The sequence below is a fragment of the Salminus brasiliensis genome, chromosome 15 (genome assembly GCF_030463535.1).
Source record: "Salminus brasiliensis chromosome 15, fSalBra1.hap2, whole genome shotgun sequence".
Taxonomy (NCBI): domain Eukaryota; kingdom Metazoa; phylum Chordata; class Actinopteri; order Characiformes; family Bryconidae; genus Salminus; species Salminus brasiliensis.
The window spans coordinates 30,421,027-30,443,986 of NC_132892.1; the positions used below are offsets into that span (position 1 = coordinate 30,421,027).

General features: G+C 40.7%; 2 protein-coding genes across 4 annotated transcripts; one reads left to right on the forward strand and one right to left on the reverse strand.

Moving 5' to 3' along the window:
* Positions 1–788: 788 nt before the first annotated feature.
* Positions 789–17,750, forward strand: triobpa (TRIO and F-actin binding protein a). 3 transcript variants are annotated; one of them, XM_072657525.1, is made up of 12 exons: positions 789–930; positions 3,257–3,313; positions 4,365–4,433; positions 5,216–5,305; positions 5,501–5,610; positions 7,030–7,450; positions 8,543–8,771; positions 9,659–9,740; positions 12,172–12,331; positions 13,336–13,449; positions 15,580–15,666; positions 17,326–17,750. In XM_072657525.1, exons 1-12 carry the CDS (start codon positions 925–927, stop codon positions 17,485–17,487), a joined length of 1,587 nt encoding a protein of 528 aa, XP_072513626.1. In that variant the 5' UTR covers positions 789–924; the 3' UTR covers positions 17,488–17,750. The 3 variants fall into 3 exon arrangements, with proteins under 3 accessions (XP_072513626.1, XP_072513627.1, XP_072513629.1); XM_072657526.1 differs by having other exon boundaries at positions 13,339–13,449; XM_072657528.1 differs by lacking the exon at positions 15,580–15,666.
* Positions 17,751–18,415: 665 nt separating this feature from the next.
* Positions 18,416–20,753, reverse strand: smdt1b (single-pass membrane protein with aspartate-rich tail 1b). The gene is made up of 3 exons (XM_072657420.1): positions 20,569–20,753; positions 19,595–19,737; positions 18,416–18,642 (listed from the first exon to the last, which is right to left on the reverse strand). Exons 1-2 carry the CDS (start codon positions 20,728–20,730, stop codon positions 19,603–19,605), a joined length of 297 nt encoding a protein of 98 aa, XP_072513521.1. The 5' UTR covers positions 20,731–20,753; the 3' UTR covers positions 18,416–18,642; positions 19,595–19,602.
* Between the last annotated feature and the right edge of the window lie 2,207 nt (positions 20,754–22,960).

Consider the following 22,960-nt stretch of genomic DNA (forward strand, 5'->3'; position numbering starts at 1 on the left):
GCTCAGCGGTTAGAGCGCAGGGCTATTGATAACAGGGTTGTGGGTTCGATTCCCGGGCTCGGCAAGCTTGAGCAAGGCCTTTTACCCTCTCTGCTCCCCGTGTGTGTACTCACTGGCCCTAGTTCACTAGTGTGTGTGTGTGTGTGTGTGTGTGTGTTCACTACCACAGATGGGTTTAATGCAGAGGACACATTTCACTGTAAAGTGACAAATACATCCACCTTTACCTTTTATTTTTTTTATTTAATTGTGTGCTTTAATAATTTCACCAAATCAACAATACCTCAGAGTGTTTTAGGCTACTCTACTTACCGCACACTTGTGCACACACACACACACACACACACACAAAACAACACAAACACTAGGAAGGTCCAGTTGGTGTCCAGTTTCTAGCTCAGGAGCATGAACAGGTACCCATGCATGCATGCAGGCAGGCAGGCAGGCAGGCAGGCGCAGGTACAGTATTTCTCCTGCAGAAAGGACCACAGACCTCCTGTTAGCAGGCTCTACTCAGAGCTTATATACAGTGGTGGATACAGCAGGTTTCCATACCTCATTGTGCAGACCTCCTCTTTTCTGAATGTGATGACTCTTACTCACGCTACCAGACGGAAACTGACTGAGGGTCACATGACCAGCCGGCAGACCGCAGAGAGAGAGAGAGGGAACAGTCTGAGAAAGTCGTTGATGATCAGCAGACTGGGGTGGTTTGGTGCCCTTGGTGCCTTTGGTGCCCAGGCGAAACGCCCCTGTGTTGCTGCTGAGCGCGAGCAGCTTAAGGGGAAGGCAGGGAGGGGGGTGTAAGGTGCTCTGGTGTAAAGTTTCCTGGCACTGTAGACCCTCTACGGAAATCGGTCTGACTGTCTCTCCACTTCTCCCCTCCTTCTTTCATGCTGTCAACCGGCCTCACTCCATCCTGCAATGACGGTGAGTTCCTGATGTGCTGTAAAAATAATAATAATAATAATAATAATAATAAGGGGCTTTGTTAATAGAGAGCAGGCTACGAGTGCATAGTGATGAAAGAGAGAAAGTGGGCGTCTGATGCTAGCTACACTATGTGTCCAAATGTTTGTGGACACCCCTTAGAGTGAATGCATTCGGCTGACAGATGTGCAGATGCTCACACACACACACACACACACACACAATCCTTGTATAGGCACCATGCATGCTGCTGCCTAATGCCAGGCGTGGGCTAGAGGGGTATGCAGTACCCCCCCCCCCCATCCAGTACTTTTGGGATGAGTTGGGAGTTGGTTTAGGATGAAGATGATGAAGATGATGATGATGATGATGATTTAGGTGGTCGGGTAGTGATAATCCAACATCCTGACCCCACTAACGCTGCTCTTGTCGCCGAATGCAATCAAATCCTCACAGCAATGCTCCTCCACAATCTAGTAGAAAGCCTTCTTCCATCAAACTCATTTTAATAGCCTTGGTTTCAAAGGAAACGATGAATGAGAGGGTGTCCCAATACTTTTGTCCGCATAAATTGAACGCACTGCGTCTTGCTCCAATTAACGTGACCGCTAAACGTTGTTTGGATTTAAGCCTTGCAGCTTAATTAGCTGATAATAAAAATAATAATAGAAATAAAAGTGCTACTTTAGCTTAAAACAGGCATAAACTTGAAATATTTAAAATTATAATATCCAAAAACTCACGTTAGCTAGCTAGCTAGCACGAATGTATGCCTTAGCAAACCCTTTAGCCCTATTTAGGCTTTTAAGATGAACGTTAGCTAACGTTTACAGGACGAAAACGTCAGATAATCGTGTATATATAATGAAAAAAGAGACAATTAAGGCGGAAATATTGAAAATATTAAGCATTTCTGATTTTAACCTAGCTAGCTTAACTAAAGCTAATCATCTCCATGGCAACAGTGAACGTAAACATTGAAAATACTGTAAATATTCTGTAAAAAAATAAGTAATACTTTTTTAAACAACTAAGTAAAGTTTTTAATAAACATATGACTTTTGTGGGTAAAAATAAATCTGCTAGCAGATAAAGTTAAGAAATTAAGTTGTTTTATGCAAATGAGGTCAGAAAGCTCCAATCAGAAGTTTTAAAAAAATAACGGGAAAATTAATTTCCTTTCTTTTCTATATTAAAATAAATACGTAGTCAGTTAATATTGTTTATACGTATAATTTCATCATGCAATAACTGCCCTTTTAGAGTTCACTGTTTCTCCAATGTCACCATATCTCCACCTATTCAGCCCCGCCCATTCTGTTGGGGAGTGTTTCAGTTTTAAGTACTAATCAGCCAATCAGAACATAGCTGATTTACATATAACATTTTTAAAGGCAGAGTTTAAAAATAGCCCTTTTATTTAATTGAGAAAGAAAGGTTTAGTATAGGACTCTCTGCTGTAGATAAACATCATGAACCTATTGGCACCATGCTGCTGCCTAATGCCAGGCGTGGGCTAGAGGGGTATAAAGCCCCCCAGCATTGAGCTGTGGAGCAGTGGAGTGGTTTCCTCTGGAATGATGGATGGTGGAGCTCCATCCAGTACTTTTGGGATGAGTTGATGAGTTGGGAATGAGGTGGGGTGGTGATAATCCAACATCCTCTATGGCAACAGTGAACATTAAAATTAAAAATACTGTAAACATTCATAAACATATGAAAGTTTCTTGTGGGAAAAATACCTGTTCTCAGATAAAAATGAAGAAATTAAGTTGTTTTAAGCAAATGAGGTCAGAAAGCTCCAATCAGCAGCAAATAATAATGGAAAAATGGATGTCCTTCCTTTTCTATATTATTAAATTAAATTATATAATATTAAAGTAATCAGTAAATATTGTTTATAAGCTTCCAAACATTTCGTCCTGAGTTCACTGTTTCTCCACCTATTCAGCCCCGCCCATTCATACTGCGGTTCTCAGGAGTGTTTCAGTTTTAAGTGCTAATTAGCCAATCACAACATAGCTGATTTACATAAAACAACTTTTAAGGCACCGTTTTAAAACAGCCTGTTTAATTATAAGGGAGAAAGAAAGGTTTAGGATTGTTTTGGAACAAAAAGCCACACAAATAAGTAAGACAAATACTAATAAAGGACAGGGAAAATGTAGGAATTTGCTCCTTTAATGGCTGCATGCATTCTTATGTCTCGTGCAGGGGATTAGGATTCCGACTCAGGCGGCCACTTCTCATCTCTTACTTTTGGGTTTAAACATTTGTAAGACTGTTAGACTCATTCTCACAGGTGTTTGTTTATCTTTTGTTCAAGCTCGACCTGCTGGACTTTAAAAAGGGATGGATGTTCCTATTGGACGACACTGCAGAGGTAAGTTCAGGATGCTGTAAACTCTTTGACAGTGAATGTGAAATAATACACTGATGTGTATGAGATACCTCAGTTAGCCCATTCATTTCCATATCGGACATTTTTCGTCCCTTAATCCATATCGGGGCTGTCCAGTGAAAAACGAGAATGGTGGCTTTGCAGGAGAAAGCAAAATGCCCTTAACTTTAAATGGAAGCCAATGCAAAATAATAATGTAGAGCATTTCTTTTGGTCTATTTGTCCTGAATTATTGACATAGGCTACAGAAGCAGCTACAGGGTTCAAACCATGGAAAAAAAAACTAAAGATAGACAAAAAATGGAGATACAATTTTCATTGGACAGCAGTGATGTGTTCTTTTTTTAATTTTCTTTGCTGAATACAAATCTGAAAAAAAAGACCAATAAACCAATCAGAACATACATGGATTTTTTTTACACTGTAAACAGATAAATATAAAAGTTCAGGACACAAAATAATTACAAATAATTTAAAGAATCAGATGCTTTGATCATTCTTACATTGTGTCATATTGCTTTGCCTTAAATTGTAATTATACTTTTAAAGTAATAAAAGCCCACTTAAACATTATGTGACAGGTGGCCACCATCAATTGTCCACCTTTTATTATAGAAATAAAAACAGACTGACCTGCAATACAAAATACTACTATGGTTAATATAATAAAATCTGATATATAATCATATATCAGATATGAAAAATATATGAAACACCAAATACCTAAGAATGCTGGGATGCTCCACCTTCCACTTGGCTTTAGATCTAAAAGGTTTGATGTAATTCCCATTTAATTTCAAGTGTCTATCATGGTCAGTCCTTTTCATTCACATGGGACTCTGCTAAATCGAAGGTTACTCTGGTTAGATTGGGGAGAACTGTGGTCGGACCCCCCCCCCCACACACACACACAAATTCCCTGTTTGCAGTGAAAAGGAATAGCAAATATAGTGACCAGTTCCAGCTAACATGTATGACCTCTATATGACCACTTACTGTCTACATGCTTTTCTTTCTGCTTCTCTGTCTACAGTGGAGGAAGTTCTGGTTTGTGCTCGACTCCTCTGGACTGAAATACTACACTGACCCTGATGCCGAGGAGGTAAGCCACATCCATCATCACCAGAAACATCAACAGCTAAAGGAGCACCACTGAAGTTTTGTCCGGCAGATGGTATGGTACTTACTGGCCAGATGCCATCGTACATCACAACAGTCCTCGATGAAAATAACATGAATTACCTCGTTAGACTCGTTCCGGTGACTGGATGTGGAAATGTCTGGGGGCATGATGGCGTTTGGCTCAAAACATGGGCCTCTCCAGAGCAGTTGAATCATTGTCTATGTGATGGGAGCACCTTAAAGCAGCTGAATGCACACAGTAGAAGGGGTGTCTGGATACTTTTGGACAGGGAATGTATATATGTGCATGTGTGTGTGTGTCTGTGTGTGTGTGTGTGTGTGTGTATAGTGTGTGTATTTAGTGTTCATATAGAGTGTGTGTGTAAGGTGGGTGTGTATACCGTGTGTATAGTGTATGTATGTATTGTGTATATAGTATGTTTGTATAGTGTGGGTGTGTATACCGTGTGTATAGCGTATGTATGTAGTGTCTGTAAAGTTTGTGTGTGTGTGTGTGTGTATACCATGTGTATAGTGTATGTATGTAGTGTGTGTATAGTATGTTTGTATAGTGTGAGTGTGTATAGTGTACGTATAGTGTACATGATTGTGTATAAATTGTGTATTATTTATTTGGTATATATCAGTGTGTTGCATCTGCATGTTTTACTCATCTTTACACCTGGACAATAACCCTGCTTTGATGTATTGTGTTGTGTGCAGACAAATAACCATATTTACATGTTTTTTTATATGTAACAGAGCAATGAGCCAGATGGAGAGATTGATGTTCGTCGCTGTGTGACAGTTGTGGAGTTTGACGCTGATAAGAATTATGGTCTTCAAATACATGTAAGAATTCACTTTTACCTGCGGGGAACATCCAGAGCTGTGTAGGTTCTCAGAGAGGGCCTTAAGTTTCTGAGAACTAGAAAATACTGTAGAATGTAATTTTCAGTTCATCGTTATTCAACAGAATGCTCTAATTTCACTTTTTTAATTGGAAACACGTCCGCCATGTTCTGACCATGTCCTTTTGGTGTCCAGACGCGAGACGGAGAAGTAACCTTATCAGCCATGACTTCACGCATCAGGAGGAATTGGATCGACGTTCTGCAGAGACGCATCAGACTCACTGAATCTCCTGCTATCACACGGTAGGGAGCTTCTTCCTGAATATAAAGGTCACCTTCAAGCCCTCATGGTATTTTGGTCCACCCTTTAGTTCCTCAGATCCAAAACTAGATAACAAACAACTAAATAGTAGCAGGTCTTTGATCTGTAACAGTAAAATGACCCTTTCTGGCTCTGTATAGAACCAAAACATCAATTGTACAGTTTTCCCTCTTAAACCAAGTGTAGTTGATCAGCCAAGTCATGTTTGGTGTCTGAAGTTTATATCTTTAGTTTTGCACTGGAGCTGCAAGGCTAATGTAGCTAGTTATGGAAGCTTATACTTCATCAATTAGCATGGTGCTGACTGCATGCTTAAATCAGACACTCTCCTTAAACCATGTGGAGGTGTTCAGTAGTCTCTAATAGACTTACATTTACATTTAGGGTATTTAACTGATGCTCTTATCCAGAGCATCTTACAAGGTTACTCATATCACAGAGGCGGGCCAGAGTAGTGTTAGGAGTCTTGCCCAAGGACTCTTATTCGTGTAGAGCAGCATAGTCACCCAGATCAGAAATCGAACCCTGGTCTTCCGCATGGTGTGGTAGCTCACTGGCAGGTACTGGTGTTATTACTGTTACTGTGGCACTCCACCAACCACCGACTGTGTGACTCTTATCTGATGTGTGACTGTTATCCAGACACATGGGAAATACGTCACATAGGGAAAAGCCTAAAAGTAATAGCATAGCAGTTGGCAATGCTACATTGTAGAACAGTCATCCTAAACTCCCTCAAACTCCTAATGTCTCATAATGGTCCATGCGTTGGTCCCTTAGTCCCATAACTAGATAACAACCAACGGTTGTATTGCATACTAATAGCAAAAATGGTCCCAAAGATAATCAGGTTCTTTGGCTTGTAACAGTGACAGAACCCCCTTATATCTGCTGCATATAGAGACCAGTATTGCTGGTTCTATATACACAAAATGAGCCATAACATTAAAACCACAGACAGTTGAAGTGGATAACAATGATTATTTGGTTCCAGTGCCTCCTATCAAGAGGTGGGATCCACATACTAGTCAGCAAGTGAACAGTCAGTTCCTGAAGGTGTTAAATGTGTTAAAAGCAGGAGAAATGAGCAAGCGTAAGAATCTAAACGACTTTGACAAGAACCAAACTGTGATGACTGCACGACTCGATCAGGACATCTCAAAAACAAGCTCCAAGAAAGGACAACTGACAGTGGTGAACCGCAGACAGGGTCATGGGCACCCAAGGCTCGCTGATGCTCATGGAGGTCCCGCCTCACGACAGATGCTAACATATGAAGGTGTCTAGATACCACAGGTCTTGTGAAGTCCATGTCTCTACGGGTCAGAGCTGTTTTGGCCGCATTAGGGAGACTTGCTCGGTATTATGCATGTGGTTTTAATGTTCTGGCTCTGTTTCAGGCACCTGGATAACCGTGGCAGCGATAAGGAACACTCTCTAGGCCAACACGCTTCAAGGTCAGAGGTCACCAGCCCGATACAGGATGAGCCAGACGAGATGTCATCGCCGCTAACCAATCATCGGGAGGCAGGTGTAGGGCGAGACAGAGAGCAGGAAAGGCGTCTGGAGGACAGGACTAAGTGGTTCCAGGAAGCAATCTTGGAGAGCGAGGGTGAGAGCCCATGGGACAAAGTGCAGCTGAAGAAGGGTATGGTGGCCTCTGTGACTCATATGATGCCACAGATCTCTGAGACCCTGGTAGGGACGGATATTGAGAAGAAGTGGGAGGACTTTGAGAAGATCCCTTTTGAAGATATGAAGTTGTTTTCTCCGGGTGGCTCACAGGCTCCTGTAGCGACCAATGAGGTGCTTCAGAGAGAGGTAATGAATCCAATCCTCACAGCGAATGCAGGGGGTTAAATGAGATCTTAAAGGGAGAGCTTATGGGGGCTCTGAGTGGCACAGCAGTCTAACACACTTTCACTATGGCCTGGGGGTTGCCAAGCTCCCATCCTGAGCCATGCCGCTTTGCCATCAGCAGCCGGAGTCAAAGAGAGCACAATTAGCCACGCTGGTTAGATGGCGCTCTCTCCCCTCATCTTTCTTAAAAGCTATGCTAGCTGGTGCAGTGGAGCTGGGGACCTGCCGCTCCCTCGGAGGAGTCATGTGTTAAGTCCTTACTCTCCTGTTGCTCCTGTGTTGGGAGCATTGCTAGTGCTAGGACAAGCTATGAAAGGGTGGGATAATTGGCAGTACCAGATTGGGAGAAAAAGGAAAACTTTTGACAAACCAATTAAAAGAGTAGGCTCACAACTTACCTAAAAAGTGACCTAAAAGGGCTGGATGGGTCCACCTTTGCTAGAAGTTTGGCCTTAATTGGTCCAGGAGCTGTTTACAATTGGTAGGTTTGGCTTGGTGAAGCAAAAGATACAAAGATACCAAGTGTGAAGAGCAGCAAAACCTTAAGCACAAGTCATATAGAGGTTATTTTCGGTTCCTTTTTTCAATAGTAGAGTAGAGTAGTAACAGTAATAGTAACAGTAGAGTTCACTTAATTGCTTGAGCTTTATACCGTGGCATCAGACATCAGAGCTGTCCGAACAGCAAGATCCAATTAGGAGCTCCTTTATTTGACTGATACCCCATTGCTGTGCGGATTTGATCACATTCAGAGACGAGAGTGAAGTTAGTGAGGTCAGGATGTTGGATGATCACCACCCTACCTCATCCCCAACTCCCCAGCTTATCCGAAAAGTATTGGACAGAGCACCATCCGTCATTCCAGAGAACACAGTTAGTTCCACAGCTCAATGCTGAGTCCTATTCTATTGGCAGTACGTCTTCTCTACAGGGACTAGACAAGCTGTGTGTGTGTGTGTGTCTGCATTTGCACATCTGTGTCAGCAATGGGTGCAACCTAAAGTAGCTGAATGCATTCATTAGACAAGGTGTCCACAACATGTCTTCCACCAGGTCCTGTCTCTGAGGCAGCAGATCGAGGACCTGCGCAAAGGCCGAATCGAATCCAGACCTGGCATCACCTGCGGCCCGGACGCCCCCTGCGCCTCCAGACTGGAGCAGATCATGAGAGAGCACAGAGAGAGACTGCAGGAGATGGAGAGAGAGCATGACAGAGAGAGAACAGAGATGGAGAAAGAGAGAGAGCAGCAGCTAAAGGAGGAGGCGCAGAACGCAGCACAAGGTGAATACTGCCATCCATCTCATTACACTGTGCTTAACAGGGTACTTCAAGCTCCTCTAAGATCCTGCGTATTCTGCCTGAAGATACAAAACCACTATATCGTCGCTGTCTTTCAAAAACCAGCGTCCATCCTTCACCCAATATTTTCCCCCTTTTCCCCCAATTTGGTTCTGCCAGTTAACCCACCTGTTCATAGCTCTCCATAGCACAAGCAATGCTCCCAACACTAGGGGGGGGGGTAAGGACTTAACAGAGGTCTCCTCTGATACATGTGAAGGCTGACACCTACCGACCCACAGCCAACTGTGCTGTCTCTAGGACTCTGGCTGCCAATGCCAAAGCTTGGGCATGGCTCGGGATTCGAACTTGTGACCCCCAGGCCTTCGACTGCTGTGCCACTCAGAGCCCCCGTAAGCTCTCTTTTTAAGATCTTATAAAAACCCTAGTTTTGTTGAGGTTTTGATTCATTACCTCTGTCTGGAGAACCTCATTGGTCACTACAGGAGCCTGTGAGCCAACAAAGACAACAATTTCATATCTCAGAAAGAGATCTTCTCAAAGTCCTCCCACTTCTTCTCAATGTCCATCTCTACCAGGGTCTTAGAGATCTGTGTAAAGTTGGCGTTTTCAGGCTCAAGTGGCTCAGCGGTTTAAAAACGCTAACTTTATAGGAGGAGAAAAAATCTTCTTAACTGTCAATAGAAGTTGATGGGAAAAGATTTTTTCCAAGTCATTTTGGAGCATTTCTATTGGTCCAATCATCATAAAAGTTGATTGACAATGACACAATGTAAAGAACAACTGCCAGATTCACATTTGGTCAAAATGGCCAAAATGCCCCCCACTCTCTCTTTCACGTCTTTATTTGTATCTCTTGTTCTTTTCAGCCATGGAGGCTCTGAGAAAGGCCCATCTGGAAGACCTGGAGAGAGTAAAAGGAGGACAACCCACCAACTCTACACTTCTACTGTGAGTGAACAAGCTCAAGTTGTACACATAAAGTTCATCTGCCCTTTCACTTAACCTTTAAAACTTCAGAATACACTGACGGAGCTCCCTCATTCACGATGTAGCCATTTAAAATGTCTCTCTAAGGTCCTCTCCTCAAAGAACAGTTATGTAGTTGTCCTACATAAATAAATAAAACAGTCCTAAATGATTTCTACATGAACATTTTCCAATCTCTCCTCATCCCTTAACATCAAACCTTTCTGATATTCTGATATATACAAACAAGCTCTGTTCTGATTGGCTGGCCTGTATTGTACCTGTTTTAAATAGCGTTCTGGGCTGAAACACTCAGAAAGATCTTTAAAAAGATCTCTGAACAGTTAGAAATCAGACGTTCCACTGTCCACTAAATCATTTACAAGTGGAACAGCTGACCAACATGGCCAGATCAGACCGTCCCCTAGTAAGATCAGCCCAAGAGCAGAGCTCAAGATGAGTGAAGAAGCCTCCATAAATCCTAAAATCACATCATGGCAGCAGGTCAATCTTGTGGGCCACACTTCATGTAATGTGGGGTATCCTGAATTATTCACATGACACCTACACATTACACCTACAGGCACTTTTGGCATGACATGACATTCCATTCTAAACCCATAGACATTAATATGTAGCTGGTCCCCCTTTGCTGTAAGCTCTACCAGCAGCAGCAGGTCTGAGTCAGTTGGAGACTTTTCTGCACTCTGCTCTGAGCTCAGCACTCGGCTCTGACCCCGCTCTGTAACTTTACGTATGCTTTACGAGTTGCTGTGGCTCCTAAACGCTTCCACTGTTCAATAATAATACCACTCACAGCTGATGGAGGAAGATCTAGGAGGGAGGAAATTTCACCAGCTGACTTCTTGTTGTTGTTGTTGGTGGTGCAGCGGTGTCTCCTATTACGTACAGAACCACGCTGGAGTTCAGTGAGCTCTTCAGAACTTCCCATTCTTTCACTGATGTGTGGAAGACAGGCAGGCTGCATGACTAGGGGCTTGGTTTTATACACCTGTGTATACCTTTGGTTAAAAGGTGTCCCAATACTTTTGTCAAAATAGTGTATATTACGCTGTTTCTGCTGATTTGTGAGTCCTGTGTAACACATGGGTCCACTAAGGTGATTGGATTGGAAAGTAGAAGCTACACACACACAGGGTGAGTCTCCATTAACAGCTGTGTGGAGTGCAGAACTGTTGGTCAGGCTGCTTCAGCTGGCCAGAGAGAGGATTATAAACACAGAGGATTATAAACACTGTTACAAACACAGTTTTTGCTCATGGTACAAAGGGCCTCTGTCTCTCTCTCTTTCTCTCTCTCTCTCTCTCTCTCTCTCTCTCTGTCTGTCTCTAACTGGATTACACTGTAGCTGAAGCTCAAAGTGCTTTTACGACGTGTGCATGTGCACATAAATCACACCAGGCCATAGGCTACATGGTAAGGGATAAAGAACTGCAACAGCATCACACTGAGTTGAATGAAGGACATTCAGTCAGAAGGACACAGTGAGCATGACGTGAACAGAGGGTCGGAGGAGGGTGGAATGCCGATCTGGGATAAAACCGGCAGTTTGTCATTGGAAGTTGTTCTGCATGAGCAGAGAATTGATTTTCAATGGCTTCATTCAGACCATCAGCAAATCAATGAACTCAATGAAGAGCACATCTGTCCGTAGTCAATGAATAAGCTGTAATGGGTGTGGCTGGTGTGTGGGTGTGTGTGTGTTATGAAAGGCTACCATACTAATACCTTACTGAAAAGCTGTCCTCTAAAGTGTCCTGATTTAACACTCTACACACAAGCTAATACACTACATGTCCAAATACTTTTGGACACCCCTTCTATTGAATGCATTCAGCTACTTCAAGTCGCACCCATTGCTGAAACAGCCTCAAACACAGGTTACTACTGCCAGTTATACAGTAGAATAAAAAAAAGTACATGAACCTATTGGCACCATGTTGCCTAATGCCAGGCGTGGGCTAGAGGGGTATAAAGCCCCCCAGCATTGAGAAGCTGTGTAGCAGTGGAGGAACTGTGTTCTCTGGAATGATGCTTGATGGAGCTCCATCCAATACTTTTGGGATGAGTTGGGGAGTTGGGGATGAGTTAGGGTGACCATCCGACATCCTGACCTCACTAATACTGCTCTTGTCGCTCTTAAATGCAATCAAATCCTCACAACAATCCTCCTCCAAACTTTTGTAAAATCTCTTCTTCTCTGGACAGTAGAGACAATTACTTCAACAAAAGCAGGAGTAACTCTTGTTAATACCCTTCAATTCAGAAGAAAGTAAATGAGCAGGTGTCCAAATACTTTTGTCCACATTGCGTAATTATCTAAAAAGTTAATAAATGTTCGTGTGTGTGTGTGTGTGTATGTATGTGTGTGTGTGTGTGTGCATGCTTTCAGGCCAGAGTCTCAGTTTCTGCAGCAGGAGTTAGACGGTCTCTCTGAGCGTTACTCCCAGCGGTGTGTGGAGCTGAGCCGGGTGCAGCACACAGCAGGACACAAACACACACTGATCCAGGAAAAGGAGAGGGAGGTGCAGCAGCTGCAGAAAGAGAACCAGGTACACAGGGGAGAACAGGGCTTTTGCTACACATGTAACCGAAGAAGCTGTTCACACAGCAGTGGATTATAGATGTAGTTGGGCTCCGGAGTGGTGCAACTGTCTAAGTGTTTGGGGGGGGGGGGGATTGCCGGTCTAAACTGGGGATGAAATGGGTAAAAGATGTTGCATATGTTGCACCTCATACATATATGTGTATTTTACATGATATACACATGCATTCATTAGGAGGGGCGTCCACAAACTTTTTTTTTTAACATACAGATATTGATATGTAAACTAAATGGATGGAATGTTTAAATTATTTCTGTATAGTTCTAAATGCAGTAAAAAAACACAGATACACTGTGTCCAAAGGTTTGTGGACACCTGCTCTTCCAGAGTTGTTTTTGAAATCAAGGGTAATAACAGGGAGATTGTTTTTCCTTTGCTGCAGTAACAGCCTCTAGCTTTCTGCAAAGGATTTACACTACATTTTGGAACATGCTGTGAGGATTTGATGGCATTTGGCCATGAAGTACTGATTCCCAGAGGAACTGTCTCTGGCTCCAGATGTCTGTAGAGGTCAGCTCCACTGAGCTTCTATCTACCTGATGGCAGTTTTTGTTAGCAGTGCTTTTCTATAGAGATTAAACAAGCTGTGTATGAGCATCTAACTGCCTGTGTGAGTAATGGGAGCACGGTAAAGCAGCTGATCTCACTCAGTGTCTGAAAACGTTTGACCAGCGTCGCCTCAAAAATATAAAAAAGTCAGATGTCGTGAGTAGTCCTTCTTTATAGCACAGTTAAGCTCTGTCAGCACAACCACAACATCCTGTTTCATTGTTAAACCGTCAGCTCAGTTCAGGCCCTTTTGCACTGACCTAGAACCGAGTCAGTCAACCTCAGGCCTAACACTGAAAGAAACAGCAAGCTGATCTCAGGCCAGTGTGAAAAGAGCAGCTCTTATCAGACATGCTACTGTCTGTCAGTTTTGATGTTGTTTCCTCTTTGTGTCCAAACAGCAGCTGCAGGCGCGTCTGACCGAAGAGATGAGCCTCATGCGATCCTTCATCACAGGTCAGAGGTCAGGGGTCGTCTCCATTGGCAGTTATGAGCAGAGCACCTCAGAGCTGGAGGTAAGAGGTCAACAGGAGCCTCAACAGCACTGTACCATTCATTTCTGCCACAGTATGCAGTGATGTAGTACCAGCGCATGACCACTAGATGTCCTTCATGTTGCACAGTCGTACAGCCATAACATTAAAACCACTGGCAGGTGAAGTGAGTAACACTGGTGATCTGGTTCCAGTGGCTCCTGTCAGGGGGCAGCGAGTGAACAGTCAGTTTTGAAGGTGTTCAAGCAGGAAAAATGAGCAAACGTGAGAGTCTGAGCCACTTTAACAAGAACCAAACTGTGATGGTTTAGACGACTGTGCAGGTCTAGGCAGGTCGTGGGGTGTTCCCAGTATGCAGTGGTCAGTACCTACCAAAATTGCTACAAGGAAGAACAGCCGGTCATGGGCACCCAGGACTTATTGATGCTTACAGAGGTCCCACCTCACAACTTTTTGCTGCTATGGTCATGGTGCCAGATACTGCAGGACACACACTCAGAGCTGTTTTGGTGGCACCTTCACAATATTACTATAATATAGGATTTTTAATGTTATGGCTGTTATGGCTTAATGTTATGGTTGGTGTACACTGTGTGTGTGTGTGTGTGTATGTATATGTATATATATATATATATATATATATATATATATATATATATATATATATATATATATATATATATATATACAGCTCATGATCAGTTTCTCTGGTTTTACTTTTTATAGGCAGTGTGTTTAAGGAAATTAACATTTGCACTGTATTTAATAAATCATGGACAATATTTCCCCAAAATTCCAAATAAAAAATATTTGCTATTTAGAGAATGTATTTATTTGCAGAAATTATTTATATTTTATTATTATTATTATTTATATTTAAATTTTATATTATATTTATTATTTTTAGAAATTATCTGCTCAAATAATGCAAAGAAATTATTATAATAACTATAATGCAAAGTAGTTATTAATCAGGTTTAAACACAGCACTAATATCTGAACTTTGAGAGCATTCAGAAATCACTAAGGTGAAATAACCTTGACGGCCAATCACAGCTCTCACGTCTTGGCAGGCTCTCCACTAGTCTTTCACATTGCTGTTGGGTCTTTGGGACTATTTCAAATTCCATACTATATATAAATAGGAAAGTAGTGGCATATATCAGATATATATATTAATATGAGAAATTTTAATGAGAATTTTAAAGACATTTTGTAATGATTGAGATTTGGAAAGTCTTAACACTTAGCAAGCCCTAACCTTGGCTTCTGTCACATTTCTAAGACATCTCAGGGACTTATTTACAGTGGACCATCACCCTCAGAAGTCACTATATGGATGCTGATTGAATGTATTCTTACGACACGCTGCCATCTAGTGGTCAACCCCAGTAAATGATGGATAAGTGCTGCCTCTCCTAGTTTTCATTGTGTACATGTTTATAGCGAGCCATTTAGTCTAAAATCACACCAGCAATATAAGTCCTAACTCAGAATCTCTGTAATGCAGTTGAAACCAGTAAAAACTCAGTTTCAGAGATTAGCTATGAAATGTTTACTAATAATATTAGATCTACATTCTAGTCGTATTACCAGAACCACATATCCTTGTAATGTAATTTTAACTACTCCAACTAACCATTGGTTTACATTCAGTTTCACTCTCTCTTATCTATAAATTCTCTTTATCAGTAAAAACTCCAGTTATGGATATCTACAATACCTCTTTTACAAGTAGAAATCATAATTCCAGATATCTCCACTATAATTTTGACTAGTAAAAAATTGATTTCTTAGGTATCATTTTATTGATGGCTGGAGTTTGTAATAGTTAAAATGTAATAGTAAATATCTGTATTTAAAGTTTTTACTAGTACAAAATAAAATGATAGAAAAGAGAGAGTGGAATTGAGAGTAAATCAATGGTAGCATATGACTAGTTACAATGACATCAAGGATATGTGGTCCTGGTAATGTGACAAGTCAGAATGGCTATTAGTAGTAAACATGTCATAGCTAATCTCTGAAATGAGAGTTTGAGGTTTTACTAGTAAAACTGAGTTAGGACGCTGGTGTAATTTGCCATACATGTTAAGAGAATAACTATTACAGGCTTTTTTCAGCTTATATAGCACCTGTGTGTGTGTGCAGATGCTACTGCGTGTGAAGGAGAATGAGATTGAGTGTCTACATAAGGAAATCAACTGTCTCAGGAATGAAATACAGGCTATAACTAAGGTAACACCAGACAATCTGTCATCTTTTAAAGAGGAAATTCCTTTAATCACACATTAAAAACTTGGTGCGTTGATTGGATTTGATTTGAATCAGATGTGTACACCATTTCCACTTAAGTGAAGTTTTTGCAGTCACTGACTGAAATACAGGGGTATTTTAAATACAAATAAAAGCATCTTCCTTCATTTAAAATCTACACTAAATACCCTTTTAACTTAATGACAAAATATAAAGTTAAATGATGCCAGCTATAGAATTTACTACATAAAAAATGCTATAAAATTATTTTGAAGGCATTTCTGCTCCTGTTGTGCTTTAGAATTCCTTCATAATTCAGTGCTTAAGAAGTAATCAGTAATTCAGTGTGGGATTGGTGGGATTGGTTCACTATAGAGAAACTTATCAATTCTGGTTTCTTTACAGTGGTGGTGAATTGAACCAGGGGTCACCAGGACTACAACACAAATATAGACACTCCATGTACTGCCCAAACCAACCAGTGAAGCTCCCACCACCATGTTTTTAATATGATTTTTATAAGTAATGTTGATTAGTTGGGTAAAGTAGTGGCAACTATGATAATATAGGTTTTCTTTACTGACTATTTTGCCTCACAGCACTCTACAGGGTTTAGGCTAAAAGCTTCTCAAATCTGTGGTCAAAACAGTGTCTCAGGCGTCAGGCAGCAGATTCCTAACCATTACAGGTGCTACAGGCATTACACGCTTCAGATGTCTGATCCATTCATGACCATTGTAAACTATTCTGATACAGTGGGGCAAAAAAGTAGTCAGCCACTGATTGTGCAAGTTCTCCCACTTAGAAAGATGAGAGAGGTCTGTAGTATTCATCATAGGTACACTTCAACTATGCAAAACAAAATCCAGGAAATCACATCGTATGATTTTTTTTTTTTATAATTTTTTTGGAAATTATGGTGGAAAATAAGTATTTGGTCGCCCACAAACAAGCAGGGTTTGTGGCTCTCACAGATCTGTAGCTTCTTCTTTAAGAAGCTCTTCTGTCCTCCACTCCTTACCTGTATTAATGGCACCTGTTTGACCTCGTTATCTGTGTAAAAGACACCTGCCCACAGCCTCAAACAGTCGCACTCCAAACTTAACCATGGCCAAGACCAAAGAGCTGTCAAAGGACACCAGGAAGAAAATTGTAGACCTGCACCAGGCTGGGAAGAGTGAATCTAACTACTTTTTTGCCCCACTGTATATCTCTATATATATTCCTCTTTACACCAAACCCCTCTGAATGGGTTTTTTTTGTTGTTTTTTTTTACATCTTCACTGTTTAATAATGTGGAAATTTTGAAAAATTAGTAGAATTAATTTTTGTAAGTAATGTAATGTACATAAAGTTTAAGGTAAGTAAGAACTGAAATCTTAGGAATGACAAAGGAATGCCCTCATAGAGTAAGCCTGAGGTACCATGGACTTTACTGACTGAATTATAGACACATTTTGGCAAATAGATGGAAAATATGTGGGTATAAAAAGGTTAAATGCTTCTTATTTTTGACACTGGATTGAGTGAACACTTTTCAGCAAACCAGTTAACGCTCATTTTTATTCAGACAAGAGACTGAAGTGACTGACTGACCCTGTCCCTTCATGCCTCTGGCAATTCTGTAATGTGTCTGTGTAGGAAAAGCAGGAGCTGAGTGAGCGCTATAAGGCTGTATATGTGGAGCTGAGTGGGATAAAGGGGCTCAGTGAGAGAGAGACCACCACCCTCAAAGAACACCTCAGACTGACCAACGCTGCCCTGGAGGAGGAGCATCGCAACGGCAGCAGCACCAGCCAATAAGAATGTACAGTGTGTACAGAATGTACAGATGGTGCTGTAATATGGAGAGGTATTGAATGCATGTGATTCACATGTGTCCATCATTTTCACTTCAGTCTTACAGGTTTATTCTACTTCAGCTGTAATTATTATCTGTAATAATGTGGGAATGATGTACACCTTTGAATCATTACGTCACCTTTCAGTGTGAGTTCAGACAGCAGGGGGCGCTGATTTGTTTAAAGAAGGAGAGGCAATTGATTGTTTTTATTTGAAACCCTAAAGGATGCTGGATGTTTATCCTTCATTATTTTATGAGAATATTTAACTTCAGTAATTAAAAATAAATTATTTTAAAAAACCTTTAATGAGAAATGTGTGCATACTTGTGTGAAAGCATACTGCTGAGCTTTGCTGGACCTGCAGGAGAGCTTCTCTCCAGAACTGCTGTGTAACGCTGCGTAACCCATAGTGTAAAATCCTGTAGAATTACTCTACCGCCTCCGTCCACATGCTTCTCTACCTTCAGGTGCTTCTTCTGGAGCTCTAAGCTTGTCCAGAAATGCACATGTACAGCTGTCCATGAGGTGGAGCTCAAACCGTGATTTGTATTTACTGCAGTTTAGTAAAAGTAAATTACACTCCCCGACTGTAAATGTATTTTTTTCCCCTTCTACATCAAGTACTTAGTCGGGCCAATTCATGTTTAGTATCTTAAGTTCGCTTCTTCAGTTTTGTGCCGGAGCTATGAGGCTAATGTAGCTAACGAGTCCTTTTTGTTTCTGTTTATTTACGCCAGCATCCCACACTCTCCTCAAACCCTCCAGAGGTGTTCAGTAATCTCTGATAGTCTTGTTTATGTGTTTTCTGACACTGTAGGACTCAATGTTGGCTTTAAACACGGACTAAGGTATGTTAGCATCGCTAAAAACGACAGTAGCAGCAGCCATTAACAGTCAGGCCGTTTTATTTCATCAAGACAAAACTGTACATGCGAACAGGAGTGAGTCTGAACCTCACATTTAACTGTAAAAAGCAACTTTAACTAAAAGCAAACTTTGGCATCAAGCAAAGGATGGTTGAGTGTAAACAGAAGGCGATTGGTTGATACAGTATTGCATTGATCCCTCCTTAGCGTCATCTTCAGTATGAGCACCACTTCATTTCTTCTTCAGACTGTAATACAATAAACACAGTGGTTAGCCATAGAACCGATCATGCAAACAACCATTTACCTACAAACCCAATAAAGCCTCAGAGACTATTGCTATACCCTTAAGAAAGGAGGCTCTTCCAGGGTTCCTTATTAATGGTGGTAGATATGCACTATATGTCCAAATGTTTGTGGACACTCCTTCTACTGAATGCATTCAGCTACTTTAAATTGTACCCACTGCTGACACAGTGTGCAAATGCACACACACAAAGCTTGTGTACTCTGTGTAGAGAAGAAGTACTGCCAATAGAATAGGACTCTGGAGCAGATAAACATCATGAACCTATTGGCACCATGCTGTCTAATGCCAGGCATGGGCCATAGGGCAGTTGATACAGATACAGTTGATTCAATCGTGTGTGTGTATATATATATATATATATATATATATATATATATATATATATATATATATATATATATATATATATATATATACATATAATTTTATTTTCTTCGCCAACTGAATTTTAATGCAGAAACTATTGTGAACTATTGTGAAGTATTTGATAGTTTATTATTACCATTTCTTGTGGAGTTCCCCAGGGTTCTATTTTAGGGCCCATGAAATTAATGTTAATTATGACTAATGTATGTATATAAGTAAAGTGTGGATTTACATACAGGATTTAAGGGCTTAAAGAACATATAACAATATGGTTATATTTTGATACTATGTAGATATCCTTTGTGCTTCAAGACAAGCAAGACTTTTTTTTTAATGAAGACAAGTACTATTTTGCCAGTTCAAACTAACATAACCTGGATGTTTAAACTTTCTGTGCAGAAGTGTGCACTACCCAAATCTGAACTGAACAACAATTATCTGCCAATATGACTGTTCATCCCTATGATAGAAACCAAAGGGCAGCTGATTCAGACGGTGTATTTGCTTATGTTGTCATTACCCACCGTGGTGTTCAGTCGTCGTCATCATCATCGGGAACGAAGATTTCATGCTCTTCCAGAAGAGCAGCAAAATTCTTGCTAATGCATGTGCCGAGGTACAGGAACGGTACCACCACAATTGCCATCCGCGTCAGGCCAAGTTGGGTCTGCAAAGGCCGGGAAAAGAACACCAAAAAACAGCCAGCAGTTCATTAAAGCTGTGAACTATATGTTCATAATCTCACTGCCTGTGTTTTCTACAATGGAATAATACTGGAATTAAATATTCCAAAGAAAGGTACCACTGTGATAATCTGATATCTACAAATATTAAAAATTACATACTGCATAGTAGAAGGATCTATTTTATAGTATTATATAATTATACAGCAGATACTTACTTTGGCCTTACATTGGGTATATATGTATGTATATGTAGTAGACAATATAGTAATAATGATAATAATTGTATTATATTCATTATATATGATGTAGTGGAAGTTATTTTGAACTTATTATGGATCACCAATTATACATAATGCAGTATGTTACTTATACCTATACATATTATACATTCTTTATTACATAATACAGTACAAATTTGCCTTGTTTTATACAATACATAGCTATGTTAGTGTTGGCCTATTATATAATATGCATTGCTTTGGGCCCTGCCTTTGCTACATTGGCATTTATAATAGACATCATATTTAAGTTATCTATTTTATTAATATGACAATTATATTATATCTGACTATAAAATAAATCACTTTAAAGATAAAACAAAGCACTTTATATGGTTTAAATCCTTTTCTAAATACAAATTATCTCTACACAAATTACTTCCGTGTTTAACAAATTGTAAAAAACAACACACTCGGATTGGTCCTGGCCGATGTCAGTCTATCAGATCGGGGCTCTGATTGGTTCATACACGCTACAGTGCCGCCCTCTGCAGTCAGCCGAGTGTCAGTTGCTAGCCGGAATGGAAAACAGACCTTATCTGGTTTAGGCAGGATGGCTCCGGAGGTGGAGGTCACGGCGTTCCGGCTCAGTGCTGGTCCTTTTACACTTCGTGGCTTTAGACCCGAGTTTCTGGCGAAGTTAGACGCATTTCTGAGGAGGAAAGAGCGAAGCGAGCTACCCGCTGCCAGCGCCATGACTCCCGTCGCTATCTGAGCGCTGGGTTGGGCGGGGGAGGGGCCAGCCATGACGTCACGACGGCGTGTAGAAATAACGTGGTCATTCACGAATTATGAATAATTATCACGCAATTTTTAGTAGTAGTATTAGTAATTTTAGACATAGTAGAAGTATAAGTAACGTAGTAGCAACAGTAGCAGCTGTAGTAGACGTCGAAGTAGAAGTAAAGGTAAAAATAAAACATTTTAGTTGTGAATTTGATGTCGAATAACGTGAATCTTGGTTTAGGTTGCAACCAAAAATTGTGCTTACAATTATAATAATGAGAATAAATGGTTATTTCGGTTAGCATATTCCTAAATGTTGATACTAGCTAGCTACATTCTAGCATTGCTAGCTATCTATCTGCTCTGCAGCCGGGCCCTGCTTTGCCCTTCACATTGTAAAATAGCCAAATCCCTCGTTTGAAGCCAACACGGCAGCTCTGATGATCTGTAAACCATACCCCTCACCAACTACCTGGTGAAATGAGCTGAAGATCAGCGAATGAACGCAGCGGGTCACGAGCCGGAGTCTCCGTTTTGAAATGAAAACGCTCGCGAGTTCAGTTCTGAGGTAAACCGTTGAGAACCGTTGGAGCTCCGAGCTTCGCTTAGGCTCTTTCAGGTGAGACCAGTGTGTTTAATAACCCTCAATATTTACTCATATTTAATGTAGAGTTCAGCTGTTTGTGCTGCTTTTTACACAGTAACATTGGTTGAGACTGGATATGTAGAAATACTCAAGTATTTGAACTGTTTAACGGGCTTATAAGTTACAGCTCTGTTCAGAAATCGTCAAGTAAACACAGATTTAGGAGCTGCTGGTGTTAAATATTAAACCCACACAGATTAAGACTAATGAAACTATATATTATCATGTTTATTGAGGGAAAATCCAATGTTCAAATGATAACTTCTTTTTTAACAACTTTAAACGTCGTTTAAAACTAATCTGTTCCCACTGGGGTAGATGTAGTATTAGGAGTAGTAGTATTAGTACTGGGGTAGATGTAGTATTAGGAGAAGTAGTATTAGTACTGGGGTAGATGTAGTATTAGGAGAAGTAGTATTAGTACTGGTGGTAGATGTAGTATTAGGAGAAGTAGTATTAGTACTGGTGGTAGATGTAGTATTAGGAGAAGTAGTGTTAGTACTGGGGTAGATGTAGTATTAGGAGTAGTAGTGTTAGTACTGGGGTAGATGTAGTATTAGGAGTAGTAGTGTTAGTACTGGTGGTAGATGTAGTATTAGGAGAAGTAGTGTTAGTACTGGTGGTAGATGTAGTATTAGGAGAAGTAGTGTTAGTACTGGGGTAGATGTAGTATTAGGAGTAGTAGTGTTAGTACTGGGGTAGATGTAGTATTAGGAGTAGTAGTGTTAGTACTGGGGTAGATGTAGTATTAGGAGAAGTAGTATTAGTACTGGGGTAGATGTAGTATTAGGAGAAGTAGTGTTAGTACTGGGGTAGATGTAGTATTAGGAGAAGTAGTATTAGTACTGGGGTAGATGTAGTATTAGGAGAAGTAGTGTTAGTACTGGGGTAGATGTAGTATCAGGAGAAGTAGTATTAGTACTGGGGTAGATGTAGTATTAGGAGTAGTAGTGTTAGTACTGGGGTAGACGTAGTATTAGGAGAAGTAGTATTAGTACTGGGGTAGATGTAGTATTAGGAGAAGTAGTGTTAGTACTGGGGTAGATGTAGTATTAGGAGAAGTAGTATTAGTACTGGGGTAGATGTAGTATTAGGAGAAGTAGTGTTAGTACTGGGGTAGATGTAGTATCAGGAGAAGTAGTATTAGTACTTGTGGTAGATGTAGTATTAGGAGTAGTAGTGTTAGTACTGGGGTAGATGTAGTATTAGGAGAAGTAGTATTAGTACTGGGGTAGATGTAGTATTAGGAGAAGTAGTGTTAGTACTGGGGTAGATGTAGTATCAGGAGAAGTAGTATTAGTACTGGGGTAGATGTAGTATTAGGAGAAGTAGTATTAGTACTGGGGTAGATGTAGTATTAGGAGAAGTAGTATTAGTACTGGGGTAGATGTAGTATTAGGAGAAGTAGTATTAGTACTGGGGTAGATGTAGTATTAGGAGAAGTAGTGTTAGTACTGGGGTAGATGTAGTATCAGGAGAAGTAGTATTAGTACTGGGGTAGATGTAGTATTAGGAGAAGTAGTATTAGTACTGGGGTAGATGTAGTATTAGGAG